Here is a 26,628-nt window from a genome sequence, read left to right as displayed (position 1 = left end):
AAAAATAAAATAAAATATTCCTCATCAGATTAAAACAAGTAAAAACATGATGTTTACCTTAATTGGATGGCCTATATCAAACATATTTGAACCCAACAAAACACTTTTCACTATTGCCAATATTACCAAAACTAAAAAGGGTAGGCTAAGTTATGAAAAAGAAAAAATCAATTCACCGAGTCTTGAAATATAAACTGAAAAATAGGATCGGTCAGGGTTAATTTCACTACATGTTGTACTTGTTATAACTATGTATGTGACGAAAAAAGAATCTTGAAATCACAACGAACAAGTTGCTCAATGAGAATGAATGACGTAACCGACTGGCTAAGCTGCTTCTAGCACCGAGGTGGTTAAAATGGTACGGTCCACACTAGGGGTGTCTGAAATCGTTTTACATAAAATTTTCCTACAAGGTGAGGTTTTCTTTCTTTAAAAAAAAAAAAAAACAAAAGAAAAATGTTAAGACCTCCCCCCCCCCCAAACTGCTATTTTTGTCTATTTGTGGGGTTCTTGATCGGGGGGTACTGGGGGGTACAGTATCCCACGATCAAGACCCCCCCCAAATAGACAAAATGATGATTTTGACGAGAGAGATTGCTGCTTCCTCTAAACCTCCCGCAATCGCGCAGCTCATTTCGCTCTGACCTGCCTACTGAGAAACTGGCTCATTTGCATACTAACAGTGATTGGATGTTTAGCTGGGGGGAGGGTGAGTGGGGGATCTCTGCTGAGTGCTGTGTGAGTCCGTGCACAAACAGAACGCGGAGGGAAAGAGCGAACAAGAAGTGAAACTTATCATCTCGTTTGTGCCTTTTTCAATGGATTTTTCAGCTACTGTAGTAAATCTTGTCCATATTCAGTTTGTGGGTAATTATTATTTTCTTCCTCAACTTCTAAAAGTTTGATTTAAGGGGGCAGGACGTTTGCTTAAGGGGGCGTTGCCCCCTCTTGCCCCAGTGTAGAGCCGGCCCCGACATACATGTTGGCTAACAAAAGGCATATGTGCACCAACTAACAGCAGAGATTTACCAGTATACAATAAAAACCACCGTTGTTTCTAGATACAAACCTTTAATTATATTCTTTGAAATATAATTAAATATATTCTTCTATATTGAAAACACAAAGATCGCTCACAAAATCACAAAAAACCTGCGGGGTGTACTGTAGTTCGTTTTTACAAAAAGCTAACCAGTGTCAAAATTAGGGATGTTAACCGATGACCGTTTGACCGGTGGTTGACCGTATCAACGTTAACCGGTCAAAGTTGTCGGTAGTCGGTTAAAAAAAAAAGTGATATCTAAATTAGGCTATTATAGACAGTGGACTATACGCTACTACAGTTAGCCATCTCATTCCTCATCTTTTTGTGTTAATGAACAAATCATCCCTCACACTCAATTTTTCATAACTCGCCTGTTACTTAATAAACCAATAAAAACATTTGGCGCGAGGTCACAGCGTTTGGGTTCGCGCGCTCACAAGTAGGGGTGCACCGATTGCAGTTTTCTGGCCGATCAACGATCACCGATCCTTAGACAACCTTACCTGCCGATCTCGATTTTTTTTTGCCGATCTTGTTTCTTTCATAACTAAAAGACAATTACTTCAATGTTTCCATTTTTATTGAGTAAATTGATATGAATACTCACAAAACATGAGGTAGTGTCCTCAAATATAAATGAACATATAAATGAGCATTGCTGTTTGAACTACAAAATCATATTTTTTCTTCCAGACTTTAATTTCTCTAATTTTGTAAAAATGTATTGGGCGGGCGGGAGGGAGGCAGCCTGCACTGCACCTCTCTCGGGAATGGGAGAAAAGGCTGATTTAAAAGCATATAACTAAGATCGGTGGATCTCATGGGAATATGGTCGATTTCTGATCCCCTCAAATTAACGTGATCGAGGCCGATAGAAGCGTGGTAAAGTTGGTTTTATATTCGATATTCGTTTGATATTCGGATTTCCCTCCCCTATATCTTTGAAACGATACCACCAAAAATCACAAAAGTCACACTCTCTGATTCAGGAGAAAATGCAGATTGTACTACAACATTGCATAGTGAGTGATATGTTCATTAATTATTGTAGTGATGAAGCATTTTCTGCGAAACTAATAAGCCAGCATTGGAAGCGCAGCTTTTTGCTAGGGACCGTCTACAAAGTGCATTCTGGAGAAACAAGCATTGCTACTGGAGCTTTTCTGCTAAGATTTTTTTAATACAAACATCTGTGAAATTGCAATAATTTCACATTGATACTAAACCAATTTCTCCCACTTAAAAGGTTGTAGTAGTTGCCAGAGGTGCCCCCTGACTTACTACAGGTGGAATTTTACAGAAATATCAAACCACGATCGCACAGTAATCCAATAAGTTTTTTGAAAAATTACTGTAAACCACACAAATGGATTTCTCCCATTTCAAAGGTTGTAGTAGTTGCCAGAGCTGATGACTGACTTACTACAGGTGGAATTTTACAGAAATATCCAACCACGATCGCACAGTAATCCAATAAGTTTTTTGAAAAATTACTGTAAACCACACAAATGGATTTCTCCCATTTCAAAGGTTGTAGTAGTTGCCAGAGGTGCCCCCTGACTTACTACAAGTGGAATTTTACAGAAATATCCAACCATGAGTCTACTGTAATTCAATATGTTTTTTTGGAAAATTACTGTAAACCAGAGAAACAAATTTCTCTCACTTCAAAGGTTGTAGTAGTTGCCAGAGCTGATGACTGACTTACTACAAGTGGAATTTTACAGAAATATCCAACCACGAGTTTATAGTAATTCAATAAGTTTTTTGGAAAATTACTGTAAACCACACAAATGGATTTCTCCCATTTCAAAGGTTGTAGTAGTTGCCAGAGGTGCCCCCTGACTTACTACAAGTGGAATTTTACAGAAATATCCAACCACGAGTTTATAGTAATTCAATACGTTTTTTGGAAAATTACTGTAAACCACACAAATGGATTTCTCCCATTTCAAAGGTTGTAGTAGTTGCCAGAGGTGCCCCCTGACTTACTACAAGTGGATTTTTACAGAAATATCCAACCATGAATCTACTGTAATTCAATAAGTTTTTTGGAAAATTACTGTAAACCACACGAATGGATTTCTCCCACTTCAAAGCTTGTAGTAGTTGCCAGAGGTGCCCCCTGACTTACTACAAGTGGAATTTTACAGAAATATCCAACCGAGTCTACTGTAATTCAATAAGTTTTTTGGAAAATTACTGTAAACCACACGAATTGATTTCTCCCATTTCAAAGGTTGTAGTAGTTGCCAGAGGTGCCCCCTGACTTACTACAAGTGGAATTTTACAGAAATATCCAACCATGAGTTTACAGTAATTCAATACATTTTTTGAAAAATTACTGTAAACTACCAAATGAATTTCTTTGACAACAAAGGCTGTAGTAGTTGCCAGAGGTAATGACTGACTTACTACAGGTGGAATTTCACAGAAATCTCTCATGTCAAGTGAACAGTAATTCAATACTGAAATGATCTTGCAAATTAGGCCATGAAGTGTATATGTGACCAGATAATCAACTCTGCAAATGAAGTAGAACAGGATAAAATATCTAACCAGTTGTCTTAACTGTAACAGAAAATGGAAAAATTACTGATTTGGGGAGACTTCAAATGGTTGTTCAAGGTGAGAATAGTGGGCCTAAAAGCAAAACAATAAGAGCGAAGACTGGTGGCAAATAAAATCAACATCCAAAATGGGTAAATTAGAAAAACGTAGTGTGTCACAGAAATGACCTGGAGACAGAAATGTGGTTCAGAATCCCATATAATCAAGGAAGTTTTATTTAAGGAAGTTACGCAAATAATAATAATAATAATTATATAATATCAAGAATGACAATGTGTCACATCCAAATCGTTCTGATCCCCGCTCTATGCCTGCAATTCGTGACAGAATGACCAGACTCAACAAGAAGACACCTCATCTTAATGAGGTGACGTACCTCAGACTAGTCGATGAGGTGATATACTGGCTCAGACAGTCCAGGAGGACCCCACAACTCGAGCCCTTGCTATACAGTCGAGGGATAACCTGGAAGAGATCTCCTCGTCCGAAAACCCACACCGGGTGGAGGAGGTGCGAGAAAGCCTTCTGCAGCTGAGGAGTGAAGTAGCAGAGACGATGATCAGGCAGGTATCCCTGGACTGTGGACTGGCTTGTTCTCTGTTAGAACTGCCTGAACCATCCCTGGCTCTGACTAAAGCTGCAGGTAAAAAGAAGTGAAAGAGTCGCAGAGAAGCATTTTCCTCAGGAATCCTGTTAAAACCCCACGTGAACCCCACTTGCTTCCCAGTGGTTAAGCATGAGGCGTATCTCACACTACTTGACCTGGCGGTGTTTGTCACATCTGGGTCGTCAGCCACCACTCCTCCTGAGTCTGCGTCTGACCTCCCTGCTGCCGGTCCGCTCAGATCGGCACTTAAAGTCCCCGCCGCTCCATCCCTGTTGGGAACCCCGGTCTCCAGCCTCCCGACACAGAGTCTTCTGTTCCCTGACTTCCAGTGTGCTCAATCTCCTTAGCCCCAGTTCCTAAGGTTCCTGTATCTGTCCCAGTTCCTGCAACTACTACAACCTTTGTTGTCAGAGAAATTCATTTGTGTAGTTTACAGTAATTTTCCAAAAAACTTATTGAATTACTATAAACTCGTGGTTGGATATTTCTGTAAAATTCCACTTGTAGTAAGTCAGTCATCAGCTCTGGCAACTACTACAACCTTTGAAGTGAGAGAAATTTGTTTCTCTGGTTTACAGTAATTTTCCAAAAAACATATTGAATTACAGTAGACTCATGGTTGGATATTTCTGTAAAATTCCACTTGTAGTAAGTCAGGGGGCACCTCTGGCAACTACTACAACCTTTGAAATGGGAGAAATCCATTTGTGTGGTTTACAGTAATTTTTCAAAAAACTTATTGGATTACTGTGCGATCGTGGTTTGATATTTCTGTAAAATTCCACTTGTAGTAAGTCAGGGGGCACCTCTGGCAACTACTACAACCTTTTAAGTGGGAGAAATTGGTTTAGTATGAATGTGAAATTATTGCAATTTCACAGATGTTTGTATTAAAAAATCTTAGCAGAAAAGCTCCAGTAGCAATGCTTGTTTCTCCAGAATGCACTTTGCACTTTGTAGACGGTCCCTAGCAAAAAGCTGCGCTTCCAACGCTGGCGTATTAGTTTAGCAGAAAATGCTTCGTCACTACAATAATTAATGAACATATCACTCACTATGCAATGTTGTAGTACAATCTGCATTTTCTCCTGAAACAGAGAGTGTGACTTTTGTGATTTTTGGTGGTATGGTCTCAAAGATACAGCGGAGGGAAATCCGAATATCAAACGAATATCGAATATAAAACCAACTTTACCACGCTGCCGATAGATCGGTGCGCCGATCGATCGGTGCACCCCTACTCACAAGGTTTGCGAAAAGTTATTAGAAGGCACACAGTGAGTTAGACCTGCCTTGGCCGGTGCGTCTTTTACGCATTCTGAAGGTGCCTGTTTTATCCATTGGTTTTATCATGTTGCAGTCTATTAGGCAACATTCCGCATAAGATGGGCTTAGATTTGGAAATACATTACATCTACATTTCAGTGGTAACCGATAAGGTGATGATGATCATCATCTTTCTTTATTGTGGTTAGCACTACCTCAACTAAAGCGGCGTCTCTTCGGAGCTGTCACTTTCTTAAATGAGCTGTGGCAATGTTTCAAATGAGCTTCTAACCTAGACAAACGCCTTTATTTTCAAAGCGATCACCTTGTACCCAAACCATTTGAAACTAAGGAGCCATTTGTCCTACGATTACATACAACAAGCTCTTCGGTGCCGCGTTTGCGGGACTCATGTTTCGCGCTGTAGGGGATTTTAAAAAAGTGACGTGAGTGGCAGTGTGTGTGTGTGTGTGCGGGAGGCAGAGCGGCAGAGAGATGCGACAGAGTTGCGAAATTGCAGGCGCGGCTCGAAATGGCTGTTATTTCAAATAGCGTACCATATTTTAAACTAATCGGTTAACCGGTTTCAACCGGTTACTGAGGCTCGGTGGTCGGTCAAGAAATTTTTTAGTTTTCGCCATCCCTAGTCAAAATTAAATTCACGAGTCATTTCGCTCTGACACAGCTCTGAAAAGTATCATACACGCGGTTACTATGGTTTCTTTACAAAGTCTAAAATGCTTTGTTGCTTTTGCCTTTAACAGTCTGCTTGAAAACAAATGCTTCAATATTATTTATGCTGTCTAAAAAAGTTTTACCTGGATCGCGTTTCACAGCTGCGTTGTTCAGCAAATTACCATGCGAATGCGATTTGAATACGCGCTGTTTAGCACTTGTGATACATTTTTAAAAGCCGGTGAATCGTCACGGGGATGGAGATAACCGATGTTAAGTGGCGATTTTGGCCACAAACCGATGAGAAAATGCTAAGACAAAGGGGAATTTGCCGGTTCCCTCTATACATTTGGTATATTCAAATGTATATCGAAATATCGGAAATGTGTTTAAAAATCGTATCACCGTTATTGAAAAAAATTCTATCGCGATATATATTGATATCGAATTATTGTCCAGCCCTATATATTATGCATAATGAAAGTATTACCTTTGTTGTATCATAAGGCTGTATCATAAGGCTGCAAGAAATAAGTTTCACCACCTCAGCATTAGTGGCCTTCCTACACAACCTAACACAGTGGTTAGAAATCTTGGTCTTCTAGTAGATTCAGATCTATGTTTTGATGCTCACATAAGAAGTATTACTAGAACTGCGTTTTATCATCTACGAAACATAGCCAAGCTTCGTAAGATGCTCTCACTTCGTGATGCAGAAAAATTAATACATGCCTTCGTAACTACCAGACTAGACTACTGTAATGCCCTCCTTTCTGGTTGCCCGTCTGGTTCCTAAAATAAACTTCAGCTGGTACAAAATGCGGCAGCCAGAGTTCTCACAAACACTAAAAAATTTGATCACATCACACCAGTCTTATCCTCCCTTCATTGGTTACCAGTTAAGTCTCGGATTGACTATAAAATACTGCTGTTAACCTATAAAGCACTGAATGGCCTTGCACCAGACTACCTTAATAATCTGCTGACCACATACAATCCCCCACGCTTGCTTCGATCTCAAGGTGCGGGATATCTGTTAGTACCTAGGGTAGAAATATCTACGGCAGGCTGCAGAGCTCTCTCCTATAGAGCTCCTCAGCTGTGGAACGGTCTTCCACCGGATGTGCGGGTTTCAGGCTCACTTTCAATATTCAAGTCTAGACTAAAAACACACCTATTTAGTTTAGCTTATAGGGACACTAGTTCTAGCTCTAGCTAGCTTCTCACTCCCAGTTAAACCTATGGTGTGAGGTGTAGAGCTGGGTGGGGATCGGTGCCATTGGCTTTGGATAAACTGAATTGACAGTGCTGTCACTCTAGCTTCACAATTGTTTGTGGGATTGGAGTGCTGACATTTCAGGGACTCCCCATGCCTGCATTCCCACTCGCCTCTCCCTCCTACTTATGCTGCCATAGCCATATCTGCCGGAGCATTGCACTTCATATTGCACTCATCTAACTTTTAGCACTGCCTATAGTCTCCCTTACTTTGACTAATTGCATTTATTTCCACCACCTTCTCCTGGGGGGTGCTGCCTGGAGCCCTCAATCTATCAAGATGTCCAGCACACCCTGCAACATGTGACGTCGCCACTACCAATGACGTCCGTGCATCCAGCTCGCCGTTCTGCCTGTGTCATCTTCCTTGTATGACCCGCTCCCTGCCTTCTGGCTGCCTGGCGATTGGAGGGTGTGGTGGCACCGGCTTGTCATCTCCCCCCTGCTCCCCGTTTGTGTTTCAGATTTAACTGTATTTGACTCTCCCTGCCGGCCCCTGGAGGATGGGCTCCCCCTTTGAGTCTGGTCCCTCCCAAGGTTTCTTCCTTCTGGGGAGTTTTTCCTTGCCACTGTCGCCTATGGCTTACTCACTGGGGGCTTTGGGTGGGGATGCTGTAAAGCGCTTTGGGACAATGTAATGTTGTGATAATGCGCTATACAAAAATAAATTTGTTGTTGTATCAGTATTTCTGACTATTTTCTTCAATTTAGGCCACCTGACGTGGATTCGACAGTGCTCCTGGTCATCTTTGGTCACATAATAGAGAAGCTGACTCTACCATCCGGAATACCAGAAACTATGGAGGAGCTAAACTTGGCCATTAAGCAGAAATTAAACATCACAGGTGACTTCAGCCTGCAGTATTTAAATGCAGATTTTGAGGACTTTTTCACTCTAAACTCCACGGCTCAAATTAAACACAAAACCACAATTAAGGTTGTGATAATGGGACCAGTTGTTCTTAATATGTATCCATGCAATGAAAGCTACAGTGAAAGTGTCAACTCAGAGCAATCCCTTGATACAGCTTCCACAAGTGGCATTGCACAGAACTCCCTTGACTCATGTGGTTCTTCTGTCAGCATGCCATCAAGCACCAGCAACCCAGAGAAGAAGCAATGGCCAACTGAATTCCTTATTCCACGATTCTCTGTTGAAACGGAAATGATTCTTGAAAGAGCCAACAAAGTTTACATGCAAAATGGCACGCTACTGACTACTCCAAATATCAAATCAGACATACTTGAAAAGCTAGCTCAGTCCATTTATACATATACTGCATATCCATCAGCCCTGCAAGTTCTTTCTGCTGCTGAAGCGCTTATCAAGGCACACCCATGTCTGAAGGATCGAGGGAGCTCTTCAGGTCTCAGTGGATGGCAGACTAGCATAAAATACAAAATGGCAAACTACCGAACAAAAATAAGAGGCTTTGGTATTCCCGATGTTACATGCAATGCTCTAAAACATAAAAGCCCTGATGACCAGAAGGCTGCCAAAAAGTGGTAGTGGTGGCTTGATGGTTAGGGTAACGCACTTGTAATTGAAAGATTGCAGGTTCGAATCCCCCACCAGCAAGTCACCACTGTACCCTGAGCAAGGTACTGTCCCCAAGCACTGCTCCCCGGGTGCTGAATTAGCTGCCCCCTGCTATGTCACGAAAGTCACATATGGGTCAAATGCAGAGGACACATTTCGTTGTTGCGCACTGTGTGCTGTGGTGTGTTGACAATGATCACTAAATTCTAATTCTAAAAATGTTAAGAAGGGCAGAGGTTAATTATCTCCCACCCTACCCAGCTGGTGAAGATGAACACAGCTTGGAGAAAGTAAGAGAAGAACTAGTTACTGAGTCAAAGAAGAAGAACAATGAAAAGATTGTCAAGGACAAAATGAGCCAAACATTCGCCCTCAGACGACACGAAATCATCAATCTGTGTCCAAGTGTTCGAACAATGAAGGACCGCTGGCCTGCCCTATTTGACTCTTCTCAAGTAAGTTTTAATTTGTAATTCATAGTGAGAGTTAAGAAGTGTGTGTGTGTGTTTGTGAGAGAGAAAGAAAATGACCCAGTTAGTGATTACCAAAGAGTTTTGTCTAAAGGAAGATTCAAAATTATTGAATGTTAATCTGTTAAACCTCTTTTGTTTTCACAACTGATGTGACACCCTTTATTTTTTACTTTATGTTTCAGATAAATGCAGAGTTTCAAAGAATAGCAATGGTGCATCTGGAGCCAAAATTTTTGTCTGCTTTGGACATGCACACTTCCATGCTACTGACACTATTTCGTGCCAGAGGTGGAGCACTCGGAGAGAGACTAAAAAATATAATGGAACTGCTCAAGGTATATTTTTCAAAATTAAAAGAAACTGTTTTCCAAATAGCATTAATATGAACAATTTTACCTTGTATAAACAATGAGGCACAGTCACTACAGCAAAACGTGCCCCTAAAGAAAAAATCTTAGTCCACTTTGAAGCCATTGTGAAGCAGGTCCTTGTACTCTGAAGTAAAATACTTTTAGTATTGAAGAGTTTATGCCTCTGCGGCCTGCAAGACAACTACCTCCACCTCCGGCAACTACCCTCCAACCTGCCTGCCCTTGGCTCAACACGATGCCTCGCCATCCATCCTGCGGCTGTGTGTCTATTAATCCTGCCATCGTGCATCAAGCACCACGTGCCTGCACCGGTCGGCCGCTGCATTGAGACATATATTTCAACCCCTGTATTAGCTTAGTCATTTCATCTTGTCTGTATTAGCTTAGTCATATCATCTTGTTTATTTGACTCATCTGCTGGCCCCTGGAGGATGGGCTCCCCCTTTGGGTCTGGTTCCTCCCAAGGTTTCTTCCTCTTAGGGAGTTTTTCCTTGCCACCGTTGCCTTTGGCTTACTCAATGGGGGGTCCTTACGAGGCAGAAATGTAAAGCGCATTGAGACAATGTAATGTTGTGATAATGCGCTATATAAATAAAATTGAATTAAAATTGAATTGAATTGAATTGAATTGAGAATCGACAGGCAGGACAACCAATGCACAAAACTAATCCTAGTGGTACAGAAACAAAATGTTATGCATTTATAGTTTTAACTTGAAAGGTAGAACTGCACACATTTATATATATATAAATATACTGTATGTATTTTGATTGACTTGTCAGTTGATATCTTACATTCCTCTGTAGGACTCAGCATCCCCTTCTGTTGAAAGGACCAGAAAGGTTGTCCTTCGGTGCCTTACAGAGTATCTTGGCGAACATGGGGAACATCTCATCAAAGAATTCAATGTAGGTAAACTTCCTTTGTATTAACCAAATTCAAGCACTCTAACTCCATTAATGTATTGTACTTGTGAAGAAGATTGAAACAAATGTTCTAAATATATATATATTTATAACATTTGTTTCAATCTTCAATATATATATATTTATAACATTTGTTTCAATCTATATATATGGGGCGGCATGGTGGTGCAGTGATTAGCACTGTTGCCTCACACCTCTGGGACCTGGGTTTGAGTCTCCACTTGGGTCACATGTGTGTGGAGTTTGTATGTTCTCCCCATGTCGTCGTGGGGTTTCCTCCGGGTACTCCAGTTTCCCCCCACAGTCCACAGACATGCTGAGGCTAATTGGAGTTGCTAAATTGCCCTTAGGTGTGCATGTGTGAGTGGATGGTGTGTGAGTGTGACCTGCGATGGGCTGCCCCCCCCCCCGTCCAGGGTTGTTCCCTGCCTCGTGCCCGTTGCTTCCGGGATAGGCTCTGAACTCCCTGCGACCCAGTAGGAGAAGCGGGTTGGACAATGGATGGATGGATATATATACTCAGCAAAAAAGGAAACGTCCCTTTTTCAGGACTGTGTATTTCAACAATAATGTTGTAAAAATCCAAATAACTTTACAGATCTTCATTGTAAAGGGTCTAAACAATGTTTTCCATGCATGTTCAATTAACCATAATCAATTAATTAACATGCACATCCGAATATCACACCTACGTGACAGGTACAGGATGGCCACAACAACTGCCCAAGTCACACCAGGAACACACAAGCCCTCAGTCCAGCCTCTCTCAGCCTATTGCGGACAGTCTGAGCACTGATGGAGGGATTGTGTGTTCCTGGTGTGACTCGGGCAGTTGTTGTGGCCATCCTGTACCTGTCACGCAGGTGTGATATTCGGATGTACCGATCCTGTGCAGGTGTTGTTACACGTGGTCTTCCACTGCGAGGATGATCAGCTGTCCTTCCTGTCTCCCTGTAGCGCTGTCTTAGGCGTCTCACAGTGCGGACATGGCAATATATTGCCCTAGCCACATCAGCAGTCCTCATGCCTCCCTGCAACATGCCTAATGCACGTTCACGCAGATGAGCAGGGACCCTGGGCATCTTTCTTTGGGTGTTTTTCACAGTCGGTAGACAAGTCTCTTTAGTGTCCTGCGTTTTTAGAACTGTGACCTTAAATGCCTACTTTCTGTAAGCTGTTAAGGTCTTAACGACCATTCCACAGGTGCATGTTCATTAATTGATTATTGTTGAAAAAGGGACGTTTCTTTTTTTGCTGAGTATATACACTCAGGATTATTAGGAACACCTGTTCAATTTCTCATTAATGCAATTATCTAATCAACCAATCACATGGCAGTTGCTTCAATGCATTTAGGGGTGTGGTCCTGGTCAAGACAATCTCCTGAACTCCAAACTGAATGTCAGAATGGGAAAGAAAGGTGATTTAAGCAATTTTGAGCGTGGCATGGTTGTTGGTGCCAGACGGGCCGGTCTGAGTATTTCAAAATCTGCTCAGTTACTGGGATTTTCACGCATAACCATTTCTAGGGTTTTCAAAGAATGGTGTGCAAAGGGAAAAACATCCAGTATGCGGCAGTCCTGTGGGCGAAAATGCCTTGTTGATGCTAGAGGTCAGAGGAGAATGGGCTGACTGATTCAAGCTGATAGAAGAGCAACTTTGACTGAAATAACCACTCGTTACAACCGAGGTATGCAGCAAAGCATTTGTGAAGCCACAACACGCACAACCTTGAGGCGGATGGGCTACAACAGCAGAAGACCCCACCGGGTACCACTCATCTCCACTACAAATAGGAAAAAGAGGCTACAATTTGCAAGAGCTCACCAACATTGGACAGTTCAAGACTAGAAAAATGTTGCCTGGTCTGATGAGTCTCGATTTCCGTTGAGATATTCAAATGGTAGAGTCAGAATTTGGCGTAAACAGAATGAGAACATGGATCCATCATGCCTTTTTACCACTGTGCAGGCTGGTGGTGGTGGTGTAATGGTGTGGGGGATGTTTTCTTGGCACACTTTAGGCCCCTTAGTGCCAATTGGGCATCGTTTAAATGCCACGGCCTACCTGAGCATTGTTTCTGACCATGTCCATCCTCTGATGGCTACTTCCAGCAGGATAATGCACCATGTCACAAAGCTCGAATCATTTCAAATTGGTTTCTCGAACATGACAATGAGTTCACTGTACTAAAATGGCCCCCACAGTCAATAGTCAACCCAATAGAGCATCTTTGGGATGTGGTGGAACGGGAGCTTCATGCCCTGGATGTGCATCCCACAAATCTCCATCAACTGCAAGATGCTATCCTATCAATATGGGCCAACATTTCTAAAGAATGCTTTCAGCACCTTGTTGAATCAATGCCACGTAGAATTAAGGCAGTTCTGAAGGCGAAAGGGGGTCAAACACCGTATTAGTATGGTGTTCCTAATAATCCTTTAGGTGAGTGTATATATATATATATATATATATATATATATATATATATATATATATATATATATATGTGTATATATATATATATATGTGTATATATATATATATATATATATATACACACACACACACACACAACATAATTTTTGAATAACGTAGATGTTTACAGATGTTTTTAGTTTGCTTTTTAAGGAAAAGTAGCACACATTTCCTACTCTAGTTGATTTAGAATTTATTCTTTGTATAGTGTGCAGAACTTTTCTTGTTCTAAGAGATCTATTCTGTGTGTAATCTTTGAGCATGTTAGCAAAGTGGGAATTAGCTATCCATTCATACATTTAAAATAAAGTAATAAAAGAAAAAAATCCTTTGTTTTACTGGGAACAAGTAAAGAGAACACAAAACAGCGGTCAAATCTTTTAGTTTAGTTCATCTTAGTTAATACTCTGTTTGCAACAACACATGACCTTTGTTTAAAATGTATCATCTAATGATGTGAATTGCCTGAAGTATATTTTTTGACAATTTATTTTGACACTGACTACAATCTCATGTTGCAGGACACTGATGACTTTGAGGAAATTGAACAGCTCACTGTGGCAATCACTGTTAGAAACTTTGGAGCTTCGACAAGTGACAGAACAAGAGACATTGCTGTTGTTATTGAGGGTGTTGAGGTCATCAGAGGACTTGAAAGTATTGCCAGGTTTTGCTCTCTCCTCCTTGGCCTGACCTATGCACTGAATCTCACTTATCCCAAGCCGCTGAAGTATACATTTGAAGTATTCCAAAAATTTTTCTTGGAACTGGATGCTTCAAAGCTGTCTAACAAGGTGCAGTCCCTGAAGAATAAACATCTGGCTTGAAGTCACTGTGTACCTACACAGTATACATACATTCAGTGCTAACACTTTTTTCAACACATCCAGTTCAGTATTCTCCGAAGTGCTAAGTTTTGTGGTGCAAGTTAGAACTGATTTTCACCCGCACTACTGCGGCCAGAGATCGACTTTCTTTTGACTTTCTTTTTTAGCTGAAATTGAGAACTTCAATTCTCAATTCAAATTGGTTATTCTAAATAGTTCAAGTGTTTGTGCTGAAGTGTAAGGACAAGTCAAGTGTTAGTGTTGGAGTGTAAGGCCAAGTTTAAAACAAAACAAAAGAATCCTGTAACTATGTCTGTGACATTCCATTCTTTGGTTTTCTTGAGTGATTTGAGTGGTATGTATTTTATTTACAAGTGGTATTTATTTTATTTATTGGGCTTGTATTTATTGTTTACTTGTTTTGTAATTGTATATTCATTATATGTATGTATGTGTCACGCCCAGCTCCGTCCGATCCTAATGTGTGCCACGCCCACCTCGTTACCTCTTGTTTTTGCCTGATTGTCATCACCTGTTGCCTATTCCTTTTGCCTTGTCTTGTGTATTTAGTCCGAGTCTCAGTCAGTCTTCCCCAGATTAGTCATTGTAGTGTCATGTATTGTTGTACTGTTTGGTGTTTCTTGCCAGTCCGACCATTAAACCCCTGATTACCCGTAAGTTCGGCTTACTCTCCTGCTTCCCTGCTCGCCTTCTTGCCGCATCGTGACAGAATCTGGACGGGCTGGACGGGAGGGACGGGCTGGATGGGAGAGCCGGGCTGGACGGGAGAGCCGGGCTGGACGGGCAGAGAGGCGGCCTCAGGCAGGGCCGCGGGCAGAGAGGACGCGTGGCCAACAGGGGGCGCCCCGGCAGGCACCCCAGGCGTGCGGCCAGCAGGGGGGCCTTGGCGGGCGCCGCCGTCCCGTGGCCAGCAGGGGGCGCCTCGGTGGGCACCTCAGGCATGCGGCCAGCAAGGGGCGCCTCGGCGGGCATCTCGGGCGTGCGGCCAGCAGGGGGCGCCTCGGCGGGCGCCGCCGACACGTGGCCAGCAGGAGGCGCCGCGGCAGGCACCTTGGGCTTGTGGCCAGCAGGGGGCGCCTCGGCGGGCACCGTCATCACGTGGCCAGCAGGAGGCGCCGCGGCAGGCACCTTGGGCTTGTGGCCAGCAGGGGGCACCTCGGCGGGCACCGTCATCACGTGGCCAGCAAGGGGCGCCGCAGCAGGCACCTCGGGTGGAGCGGCGACGGCAGCTGCAGCAGGCGGAGCCGCGGGCATAGCGGCGGCAGCAGCAGCAGGGGGTGCCGTGAGCAGAGCGGCGTCAGCTGCAGGGACCGCAGGCTGGACAGGCGGGTCAGGCTGGACAGGCAGTGCGGCGGCAGCAGCAGCAGGCGCTGCTGGCAGGTCCGGAGCAGGTAAGCCAGGGACTTCCCCTTTAAGGGCTTTAGGGACCCGGGGAATAGCATCCCGGATGGCGCTGATCCCCTTGCTGTGCAGGCGCTCTGGCCGGTATGGATACGCCTCCAACGGAGGCGGCTTCTCCGGGTAGAAGCCAGCCAGGCGGGCAGCAGCGATGTCGTCCCAGGCGAGCGGTGAGCCCTCGTGCGCACTGGCTAACTCCCAAGCGGGGAGCAGAGAGCAAGCTCCCAGGAAGAGAGTCGGGGTCTCTTCCTGCTGCACTTTATTCTCTTTCCGCTTCTTCTTGCCGCTTGCGGCGGAAGGCGGAGCCGCCGCGAACACGTCGCCTAAGCTCCGGGCAACGCGTTCGTCTCTCCGCCGCGTGAGACGCTCACTCAGGTGGCGTAGACATTTGCGTACCCGCTCGAGCGGGTACTGCTGTCCGGGCGGGTGCTCCTCAGTGAGGAGGTCCACGCCCTGGGTAGCCAGCTCCAGGACTACGGGATCCTCCAGCACTTCGGGTTGGAAGCGCCAGTACACTGCTTCTTGCAGCAGACGGAGCCTCTGGTGCTCGGTCTGCCGTGCTGTGCTTTCTTGGAGATTAGTCATTCTGTCACGATGCAGCAAGAAGGCGAGCAGGGAAGCAGGAGAGTAAGCCGAACTTACGGGTAATCAGGGCTTTAATGGTCGGACTGGCAACAAACACCAAACAGTACAACAATACATGACACTACAATGACTAATCTGGGGAAGACTGACTGAGACTCGGACTAAATACACAAGACAAGGCAAAAGGAATAGGCAACAGGTGATGACAATCAGGCAAAAACAGGAGGTAATGAGGTGGGCGTGGCACACATTAGGATCGGACGGAGCTGGGCGTGACAGAATGTATATATACATATACATTCTGTATGTATGTATATGTGTGTGTATATATATTATATGTGTGTGCGTGTGTGTATATACACTCACCTAAAGGATTATTAGGAACACCATACTAATACGGTGTTTGACCCCCTTTCGCCTTCAGAACTGCCTTAATTCTACGTGGCATTGATTCAACTAGGTGCTGAAAGCATTCTTTAGAAATGTTGGCCCATATTGATAGGATAGCATCTTGCAGTTGATGGAGATTTGTGGCATGCACACCCAGGGCACGAAGCTCCCGTTCCACCACATCCCAAAGATGCTCTATTTGGGTTGAGATCTGGTGACTGTGGGGGGCCATTGTAGTACAGTGAACTCATTGTCATGTTCAAGAAACCAATTTGAAATGATTCGAGCTTTGTGACATGGTGCATTATCCTGCTGGAAGTAGCCATCAGAGGATGGGTACATGGTGGTCATAAAGGGATGGACATGGTCAGAAACAATGCTCAGGTAGGCCGTGGCATTTAAACGATGCCCAATTGGCACTAAGGGGCCTAAAGTGTGCCAAGAAAACATCCCCACACCATTACACCACCACCACCAGCCTGCACAGTGGTAACATGCAGGGCTGTGGAGTCGGTAGATAAATGCTCCGACTCCGACTCCTCAGTTTCTAAATCTTCCGACTCCGACTCCCCGACTCCGACTCCTCTGTATGTATATACTATGCTAATGTATTTTCTACATCCATTGAAGGAAAGGAAGGCAACATACATGTCATTTCACCACAGAACTACTGGCTAGGAAGCCAACACTCTACTATAATGCCAGATTAAAGACAAACACAATGAAAACAAGGTTTCAAGGGTAGCGCATAGCGAAGGGGAGCCGACGGAGCTGAGAACACACCAGGTGATTTTTCAGGCGTTTGACGCGTGATGACTCGTTGAACGGCCGAAAAATCGGCAGTGCATCTGTAAATGTATGGGGGGCTTTAGGCTAGGTTCACAGTTCCCTGTAACAGTGGAACACGACACAATGGAAAGCGGTGCCGCACCTTACCTGTGCATTACATCCCATATACAGGGCTAGACATAAGGATTTAGGAGGGCACAGCCACTTTGGCCTAGGACTGGACGATATGGCAAAAATTTATATCACGATATATTTCTTAATTTTGGTCGATACGATATAATTCCGATATAGATATGGACAATATTAAAAAGCCTCAGGAAAAAACTGCCGAGGACACACACAATGGATGTCTGCAAACTCAATTTGCAAAGTCTATAATACCTCCAGGCTCCTCCTATTAAAATGATATCATTTTTTTTTAAATAAAAACAGTACAAAAAAAAATAAGGTTCACTTTTTATTTGTATTTAGCCTTTACAAACAAGAAATGTGAAATAAACTATCAGATAAATAAAACTCTCAGACTCAGCTTATTAACAATAATATATTTCCATTTAAACTAGAACAGACTGATTATTCATATACAGTCGAACCCGGTTATGTCGCCAGCCTAGGGTGTTGCCAAAAAGCGTCGAGATAACCGATGATCGAGATAACCGAAAACCAATATGGCAGCAATATATTAACATGTGCTTGAAATTTATTTATGTGCGTTAATAACTGAGGATGTACATGCACGGGTTTTTGGTGTTTTTGGCATTGCCGCAATTTGTTTGACGCGATCGGCATGCTATAAATATGTACATACATCAGGGCCGGTTCTAGACATGCACATGGTCCATGCACATGGTGGCGACAAAGGCGGGAAAGGGGTGGGGTGGTGCTCTGGATAACTGTTTTTGTCATGTAATTGGATTGCACTTTGTCAGGCCTCTACCCTAAGACCTGTCCAACTTGGGTGTCCCACCTGAAGGCTAAGCTTCTGCTGGTGTAGCTCTTAGGGTCACTGAGGCACGCAAAGCCCCTGACCACAGTAAGGTGGCAATCCCTCAGGGGGAAAACTGAAAAGTAAAACAACAAAAAATAAAATAAAATATTCCTCATCAGATTAAAACAAGTAAAAACATTATGTTTACCTTAATTGGATGGCCTATATCAAACATATTTGAACCCAACAAAACACTTTTCACTATTGCCAATATTAACAAAACTAAAAAGGGTAGGCTAAGTTATGAAAAAGAAAAAATCAATTCACCGAGTCTTGAAATATAAAACTGAAAAATAGGATCGGTCAGGGTTCATTTCACTACATGTTGTACTTGTTATAACTATGTATGTGACGAATAAAGTAGGGCTGCCCCCGACTAAAGATATTCCTAGTCGACTAACACTCCTGCATTTTAGCGATTAGTCGAATAATCGTTCATTTATGATATTAATATAATAACTTGCGTATATACAAGGAAAGGTACATTCCAAGTTGAAGTTTAACACTTCCATATGACAGAAAATGCTAAAGCATGATATTAGCGCGTTCAAAATGAAAAGCGCTTAAAACAGAATAGTAAAGCGTTTAAAGTATACAGCGCTTACGGACACAAAAATCAGTGGCCGGAATGTTATAGGCTAATTATAAAACATAAAAACAGCAATCAGACTGCCTGTGCATTTTAATAATTTATTATCAAAAATACAAACTGTAACAGTTACATGTCAAACAAACAAACAAAAAAAACAGTTTTGAATAAAATAAACTAAAATTTAGTTAGTTTAGAAGACAGAACTAGCAAAAGAAATTGACACGAGATGGCAACTGACGGAAAATATCGCGACCAGCATTTATATACAAGCTGCTGTCTTAGACCCACGTTTTAAGAGCTTGTCATTCTTTGACCAACACGAACGAGAAGATGCGTACTCCACAAGTTGTTTTTTATTCTGTTAGAAAAATTAGTCTGATGTTTGCAATTTGTTGTTTCAGGTCAAGACTCATCCGTCGTCTTAATGGCAGTTTGCGGCTTAGCTCTGATATTTTTGATTTGTATTAGTGTTCTTTAAATTATTTGTTCCACATTTTGTCTTAAATATAGTTGTTCTAAACAATTTAATCAAATACTTAGGCTGTTAATTTGTTTGTCTTCTTTTTTATTCTAAGTTCTGGCGTTGTGCGATGTGCCATGTGCATTTATTAAATTGTTAATTTTCCTTTTGAACAATATAAAAATTATATTAATTTTCAAAATTAATAATCCCACACTTTGGACTTTTTTCCTGATATAATTATTAGCATCAGCCAGACACCTCTCCCACAAGTGCGCTTTGGTATACCGCGAGGCACGAGATCGCGTTGATCTCTCGTTGCTTTGATGTCATACACTGACTGTGCAGCCCCTGATTGCCTAATTTCACGTGAATTTTTTTGCGACTAACCGACTAATGAAAATGTATTCGACCAAGCCCTCTTCATATCGACTAACGTTTAGTCGACTATTTGGGGGCAGCCCTAGAATAAAGAATCTTGAAATCACAACGAACAACTCGCTCAATGAGAATGAATGACGTAACCGACTGGCTAAGCTGCTTCTAGCACCGAGGTGGTTAAAATGGTACGGTCCACACTAGGGGTGTCTGAAATCGTTTTACATAAAATTTTCCTACAAGGTTAGGTTATCTTTCTTTAAAAAAAAAAAAAAACAAAACAAAAATGTTAAGACCTTAACCCAACTGCTATTTTTGTCTATTTGTGGGGTGCTTGATCGGGGGGTACTGGGGGGTACAGTATCCCACGATCAAGACCCCCCCCCCCAAATAGACAAAATGATGATTTTGACGAGAGAGATTGCTGCTTCCTCTAAACCTCCCGCAATCGCGCAACTCATTTCGCTCTGCCCTGCCTACTGAGAAACTGGCTCATTTGCATACTAACAGTGATTGGATGTTTAGCTGGGGGGAGGGTGAGTGGGGGATCTCTGCTGAGTGCTGTGTGAGCCCGTGCACAAACAGAACGCGGAGGGAAAGAGCGAACAAGAAGTGAAACTTATCATCTCGTTTGTGCCTTTTTCAATTGATTTTTCAGCTACTGTAGTAAATCTTGTCCATATTCAGTTTGTGGGTAATTATTATTTTCTTCCTCAACTTCTAAAAGTTTGATTTAAGGGGGCAGGACGTTTGCTTACGGGGGCGTTGCCCCCTCTTGCCCCAGTGTAGAGCCGGCCCCGACATACATATTGCTTAACAAAAGGCATGTGTGCACCAACTTACAGCAGAGATTTACCAGTATACAATAAAAACCACCGTTGTTTCTAGATACAAACCTTTAATTATATTCTTTGAAATATAATTAAATATATTCTTCTATATTGAAAACACAAAGATCGCTCACAAAATCACAAAAAGCTGCGGGGTGTACTGTAGTTCGTTTTTACAAAAAGCTAACCAGTGTCAAAATTAAATTCACGAGTCATTTCGCTCTGACACAGCTCTGAAAAGTATCATACACGCGGTTACTATGGTTTCTTTACAAAGTCTAAAATGCTTTGTTGCTTTTGCCTTTAACAGTCTGCTTGAAAACAAATGCTTCAATATTATTTATGCTGTCTAAAAAAGTTTTACCTGGATCGCGTTTCACAGCTGCGTTGTTCAGCAAATTACCATGCGAATGCGATTTGAATACGCGCTGTTTAGCACTTGTGATACATTTTTAAAAGCCGGCGAATCGTCACGGGGATGGAGATAACTGATGTTAAGTGGCGATTTTGGCCCTCTTTTGTGCTCAAGATATTAGGGTTCGGCGACATAAAAGAATCGACATAACCGATGAGAAAATGCTAAGACAAAGGGGAATTTGGCGGTTCCCTCTATACATTTGGTATATTCAAATGTATATCGAAATATCGGAAATGTGTTTAAAAATCGTATCACCGTTATTGAAAAAAATTCTATCGCGATATATATTGATATCAAATTATTGTCCAGCCCTACTTTGGCCTTGGCTATTCATATTTTTTTCTAGGGCACAAGGCCAAAATCTGGAGTAAATCCAGGGCACCAAGGCCACATATCCGAGGCTCGCAGACTATGTAGTAATTTGACAATTTCCAAAGCTTACATTAATTAAGTATTTGGACCATCTAATTTCTTGGTACAAAGAAATATGAGTCACTGGGTATCTTTTCCTAGTGCACTGCACCACCAATTCAAATTAGAGCTTTGGTCATAAATCTTTTTCTCGAATTTTGATCATAAATTTTATTAGCTAGTGTGCAGTGGTATTGTTTTTTGTGAAGTCATTGACAAATTAAAAATTTTAATTTGAAAAAATGTTTTTTTCATTTATTTAAATTTCATAGGACACCTCGGGCCTTGTGGAGGAATTTTATTTCCATAAAGGATGCATTTTTTTATTTTCAAAAAAGCAGAAACTTTCCAAAAAGGCATTGGGCCAATACTGAGTCACTAATTACCAATTACTGTAATTACCAAGTTTAGACAACCTACGCAATACGACCTTCGATTTGAGACAGAATATATATATATATATATTTATAGAAAATCCAACAATAAAGGAGCCGTCAATATTTTTGTATTTGTTTGCTCAGAACACCCGTATTCTTTTAGTGTACATGACAATTGACTTGACGTTCGTTTTTTGCACACTGCACGCTACCAGTCCTATATCCTCCCAGCAGAGCTTGGTACTTCTCTGAGTCAAATCTGCTCTGCCTCAGCAAATGTTTTTTTACAACACCATCTGACACTTACCTGAACAAAGTAGATAATTTGCAACATTTTGCGGCAGTAGCCGCGAGTTCAGCTTGCTTTCTTTTACGTTCTCGATCTTTGCAAGGCATGGTGACAGCATAAGCAGCAGACGACAACTACACGATGATTACCGAAGAGGACACCTATCTGTTATTCGGAAACCGTCGGATGGCTTTTCCAATCAAAAACGTAACCCCCGATGATGCACCATTGTCATTGCTGTGGCTCCATAGTAGGCTGGACGGTACATACCATACCAGCCAATCATGCGACGAACACATGATCGTATTAGTCCAGAATTCATTGCGGTTCATTCAGTAGTTGGGAATTACGAGATGTGCGGGTCGACCTCGTTTCTCGTATCGAAGGTTGGGTTCGGGTTCAGTACAGATGCATCGATTGTTGACGAGGTAAAGTGGACTGTGTCGTGCGCAAGTCTTTTGTGTAATGAACGTTACTTTCGGTAAAAAGGGGGCATACGGCCAGACAAACATTAAAGGCAGGCCAATCTTGGCCGTAAGGTACTTCAATTTTGAGGAGGCGTGCGGCCAATTTTGAAAGGCACGACGGCCATTGGCCGCGGTCCCGCGGCTTATGTCTAGCCCTGCATATAGTGACGCATACAGTCAATGAAAAGCATGCTTCATGGTTACTTGACATGTTCATTTTGTGGTAACATTATGCACTGCATGCATTGGGCTTTATTCTTACAGCAGAGAAGTAGTTCATTATGACTGTTTGTGAATTGGGACATTTCAACTTACTTTTTTAATTCCCATTTAAATTTAGTAGGAGTCGGAGTCGGAGTCGGTTAACTTTTTGCCGACTCCGACTCCAGGTACCCAAAATTGTCTCCGACTCCGACTCCTCGACTCCGACTCCACAGCCCTGGTAACAAGGCATGATGGATCCATGTTCTCATTCTGTTTACGCCAAATTCTGACTCTACCATTTGAATGTCTCAACAGAAATCGAAACTCATCAGACCAGGCAACATTTTTCCAGTCTTCAACTGTCCAATTTTGGTGAGTTTAAAAGTATGGAGTACAGAAGCAAATCAAAAATGTATTTGTCTTTGTCCCAAACGTTATGGAGGGTACTGTACATCCCTTAGGTTAATTAAGAAATGTGCAACTAAATACAGTGCTGCACAAAACAAATAAAAGACATTATCACAAAAAATATTGGGAATGTACCCCGTGGTGATTGATGTAACTGATAATCTTACAGAAAAGTATTGTGTGTGTGTGTGTGTTTGTTACAGTTTGAGATAATAATACTATTACTACACAGCTCCAGAGTTAACAGCAACGCAGACCTGAAGGGTCCAGTTCAAACCTGTAATTAAGCTTCATGCAGCAGTAAAGCTGAAACATCTTTTCACATCAGCCAGAAGTTGTGTAATGTGCACTGCCACAAATTCAGTAAAATTCACCTCTGAACCCATGTGTAAAGACGTCCGTTAAATGCCCGTGAATTTACTGACATCTTGAGAAAAACCCAAAAACTGCTTAACATGGTTTTACGAACAATCAGCCTTCTGAAAACCAGCCAGGTTCTGTCCGAGTACTGATAGCCAACAGACATTGCCCTACGGACATCTCTGTTGTGCAACTGCATTGTAATCAAATGTGTGAACAAATTTTTTCTTATTAACTACTACTGAATAAAAAGCAGACAGCTACATCAAGAACAAAAAAAAAATATTCTGCTGTTATAATGAACAGTCTAATGTACATTTCAGACAGAAATGAACAACTTCTATTGAATGAAAGAAATGTTTTAAAGTTTTTGACTAGATATTCTGAAGGGTTGAAAAGGAACTTTTATGTGCATTAAAATTTGGCATCTCTCCTATTACAAACTAGTACCACTGCTTAATGACCTCCCAAGTCACCCATATAATAACCTGCTAATCCACAAAACATCATTTAATACCAATGTTATCCAGAAAGATTTAAAATATAACTTATTTTATTATTATTTTTAAAAGTCTGACATTTCATATGTATTTTTATTATATGTGCTTTGCAAACAGATTATATACGCATAAGCTTAGAGTCTGATCTAATACATAGCAAACAGATTATTTCTCACCTGCATTCCTTACACATGCCATCTGGTTTTGAGCCCCATAGCTTCCGAGAAGGGCTGGAGTTGTTTGGTTGCCTGTTGAAGACAACAATTTCTATTGAACCTGATAGTACTTTTCAAAAGTATTACTCTAAATAATCATACATCTTTCAGCTGTTTATCATGATTATGGGAGCCTTAGGACCACAGGGTTATGGTGAGCCACAGGCTGAGCACAGATAGTGGGGTGCACCCTGGGCAGGGTGCCTGTCTGTGCCAGAGCACATACACATAAACATACACAAGCACACACTAAAGACAATTTAGGGACTTAATTGAGTCTAACTCTATGTCTTTGGACACCAGGAGGGACCCTGTGCGTTGCAGGGAGACCATGCAAACTCTCACACAACAGGCAAAAACAGAACCCCTCACCCGGAAGCAGCAGTGATTTTAAGATCTTCAATATTCATTACATCCGTAATATATGCAGGTAGGTTATTCTACAATTTTTGAGGAAACAGAATCTGTTCAAATATATAAATTAGCAACTGATCCCATATGTCAGCAAATCCTACAGGATGCCCATGTACTGAAAGGAACACAGTTTCTGAATTGCTGCAGGTGGAACAGGCTCATAGCAACATAAAGGTTTTGTCAGTCCGTGAACTTTAGCCTAAAAAGTGTGGTGTAGTTTTTAAGACCCTCAAACTCTCTTTTTGTAGGACCCTAGTGACCCCAATGCTTTGATTAAAGAGCAAGATAGTAGGTCTATATGTGAAAATGAAAGAAATCCAATATATCTGCACTTGTTCTTGAGTAAATGACACAATAAAGCATCATTTCGTTTCATAAATCCCAAACGTAGCACACCATTGACTGAAGCAAACATGAATTCTATCCAGGTTCTTTATATGCAAAATGTTTTCATTATCACCATCTTTAAGTGCAAGTTCCTGCCAAGGGATCATAATGATCTTTTGCCATCATCTGACGTACCCCAAACTGTTTCACAAACTGCAGGTGTTTACAGGAAACCGTACACTGCAATATATATATATGTATGTACGTATACATATAGCTCTGTTTGGTAGCGAGACTCACCTTTGATTTGTGCAGCACCAGATAAACACTATCAGGACGGTAGCGGAAATAAGAACTATAATGAACTTCTGCAGCAGTGCTGACATCTCTATGACCCCACCCGCAGTTCAGCTGCCGCTTCTCACCTCCCCAGTAGTTTCTCTTCGCTCCACTATTACACGCCTCTCCCTGTCCACAACGGTTCTTTAACCTACTTTGTCTTCTTTCTTTCTTCTTTTTTTTTACTTGCTTGCTTATTTCCAACACACGCAGAGAATTTCGACACTTTCTCAGTCATATGACATCCTCATATGCTCGCCCGTTTTGAGTCGCTTAACTTCTTGCTTCTCACTGACGGGAATTATAGTCAATCTGTCGTTTATTTTCTTAAATTAGCGGCTCTCTTCCATTTTTATGGCTCTGACTCGCAACCGCCAGCTCCTCCGTCTCGTCTGACATTCCTGAGTTCCGACAGAAATCCTAAAATCTTCGTTTATATCGCTCCGAAATAACCGTTACGTTCCTTCATGTCTCAGACTCCGCAGTACCATAAATCGCAGCTTCAAGCCTGTCGCTTCGTCTCCCCCACATAACCATAGACGACACAGCAGCCTCCCGCTGAATCATCCTGTAGAGGGGCTGGTGGGAAAGACTGGGTCGGTTTGTAAAACAGCCAATAGGGTGAGTAGGCTTGAAGGGCCGACTTTTTCAGCCAATAAGATAGCTTGGCTCTGTCTACCAAGTCCGCTCTTTTCCGACTCTGGTCCCTAGGGATGGAGAGGGTGGTTCTTTTTAGTGCATCGCTTTTTTGAGTTAACTTCCAAAATGTTCATAATGGGTAGGCTACTTTCCGGGGGTGCTTTATATGTTTAATAAAGTTTTCTTTTCATTTATTTTTCGTTATTTAAAATAACTATACATGTATACGTCCCGATATATTATACATAATGTTAAATTATACTATTGTAAATCATATAACGCTTTAAGACGTCTGTACATCAGTATACGAGTGAGAGATGGGAGAGGATGTATTAGTGCTGGAACCGCATGATCTACTTCACTGAATAAGTGAATCACTATTTGAACCAATCCCTACAGTGACCGTTTTGTTCACCTGTTATGTCAATTTGACCCCATTTAGACTTAAATAAATGTACCCTTGTTATTTTAGCTTAATACTTGTTAACTCTTCCCAAGACTGTGGGCTAAATGTGTAAATACAAACATTGTGGTGTAATTCTGAATTTGTCAACATACTTGATGTCCTGGCATTGTTTGGGGGTCAAATCACAAACATGTAGGCTATGTTTACTGTTTTCACATGTTGTTACATTTATTAATTTATTGTTTGTTTGTTTGTTTGTTTAGCTGGTGTGTTGTTCAGAGTTCTGTGGAAATGAGGCAAATAGCACTTGACTATGTTGAATGCAGGTGGCACCCAGCACTTCTGATTTCCTTTTCAAAAGGA

At 42.0% G+C, this 26,628-nt stretch overlaps 2 protein-coding genes across 3 annotated transcripts in view; one reads left to right on the top strand and one right to left on the bottom strand.

Annotated features, from left to right (window-relative positions):
* Positions 1 to 25,809, bottom strand: part of LOC140590945 (alpha-2,8-sialyltransferase 8F-like) — a 100,822-nt gene extending 75,013 nt beyond the window's left edge. The window contains exons 1-2 of one of the 2 annotated variants that reach the window (XM_072712758.1): positions 25,182 to 25,809; positions 24,102 to 24,173 (exon numbers count right to left, since the gene is read on the bottom strand). In XM_072712758.1, the coding sequence (XP_072568859.1) occupies positions 24,102 to 24,173; positions 25,182 to 25,267 (158 nt within the window). In that variant the 5' untranslated portion in view covers positions 25,268 to 25,809. Of the gene's footprint in view, positions 1 to 24,101; positions 24,174 to 25,181 lie in introns of those variants that run through there. The other variant, XM_072712759.1, reaches the window with a different exon arrangement.
* LOC111837809 (uncharacterized) lies at positions 9,287 to 14,461 on the top strand. Its single transcript, XM_023800158.2, has 4 exons — positions 9,287 to 9,440; positions 9,641 to 9,793; positions 10,636 to 10,737; positions 13,755 to 14,461. The coding sequence occupies exons 1-4, from the start codon at positions 9,339 to 9,341 to the stop codon at positions 14,058 to 14,060; spliced, it is 663 nt and encodes a 220-aa protein (XP_023655926.1). The 5' UTR covers positions 9,287 to 9,338; the 3' UTR covers positions 14,061 to 14,461.
* Positions 25,810 to 26,628: the final 819 nt, after the last annotated feature.

Source organism: Paramormyrops kingsleyae, chromosome 5, assembly GCF_048594095.1.
Source record: "Paramormyrops kingsleyae isolate MSU_618 chromosome 5, PKINGS_0.4, whole genome shotgun sequence".
Classification (NCBI taxonomy): Eukaryota; Metazoa; Chordata; class Actinopteri; order Osteoglossiformes; family Mormyridae; genus Paramormyrops; species Paramormyrops kingsleyae.
The sequence above is the reverse complement of the archived record's forward strand: the minus strand, read 5'-3'. Positions and strand labels throughout refer to the sequence as shown.

What these genes read in the sequence shown, in the direction of transcription:
- LOC111837809 (XM_023800158.2), top strand. Translation starts at nt 9,339, where the DNA reads ATGAGCCAAACATTCGCCCTCAGACGACACGAAATCATCAATCTGTGT. An exon ending in ATATAATGGAACTGCTCAAG is followed by an intron (nt 9,794 to 10,635) that starts GTATATTTTTCA and finishes ATTCCTCTGTAG; the next exon opens with GACTCAGCATCCCCTTCTGT. An exon ending in ATCTCATCAAAGAATTCAAT is followed by an intron (nt 10,738 to 13,754) that starts GTAGGTAAACTT and finishes CTCATGTTGCAG; the next exon opens with GACACTGATGACTTTGAGGA.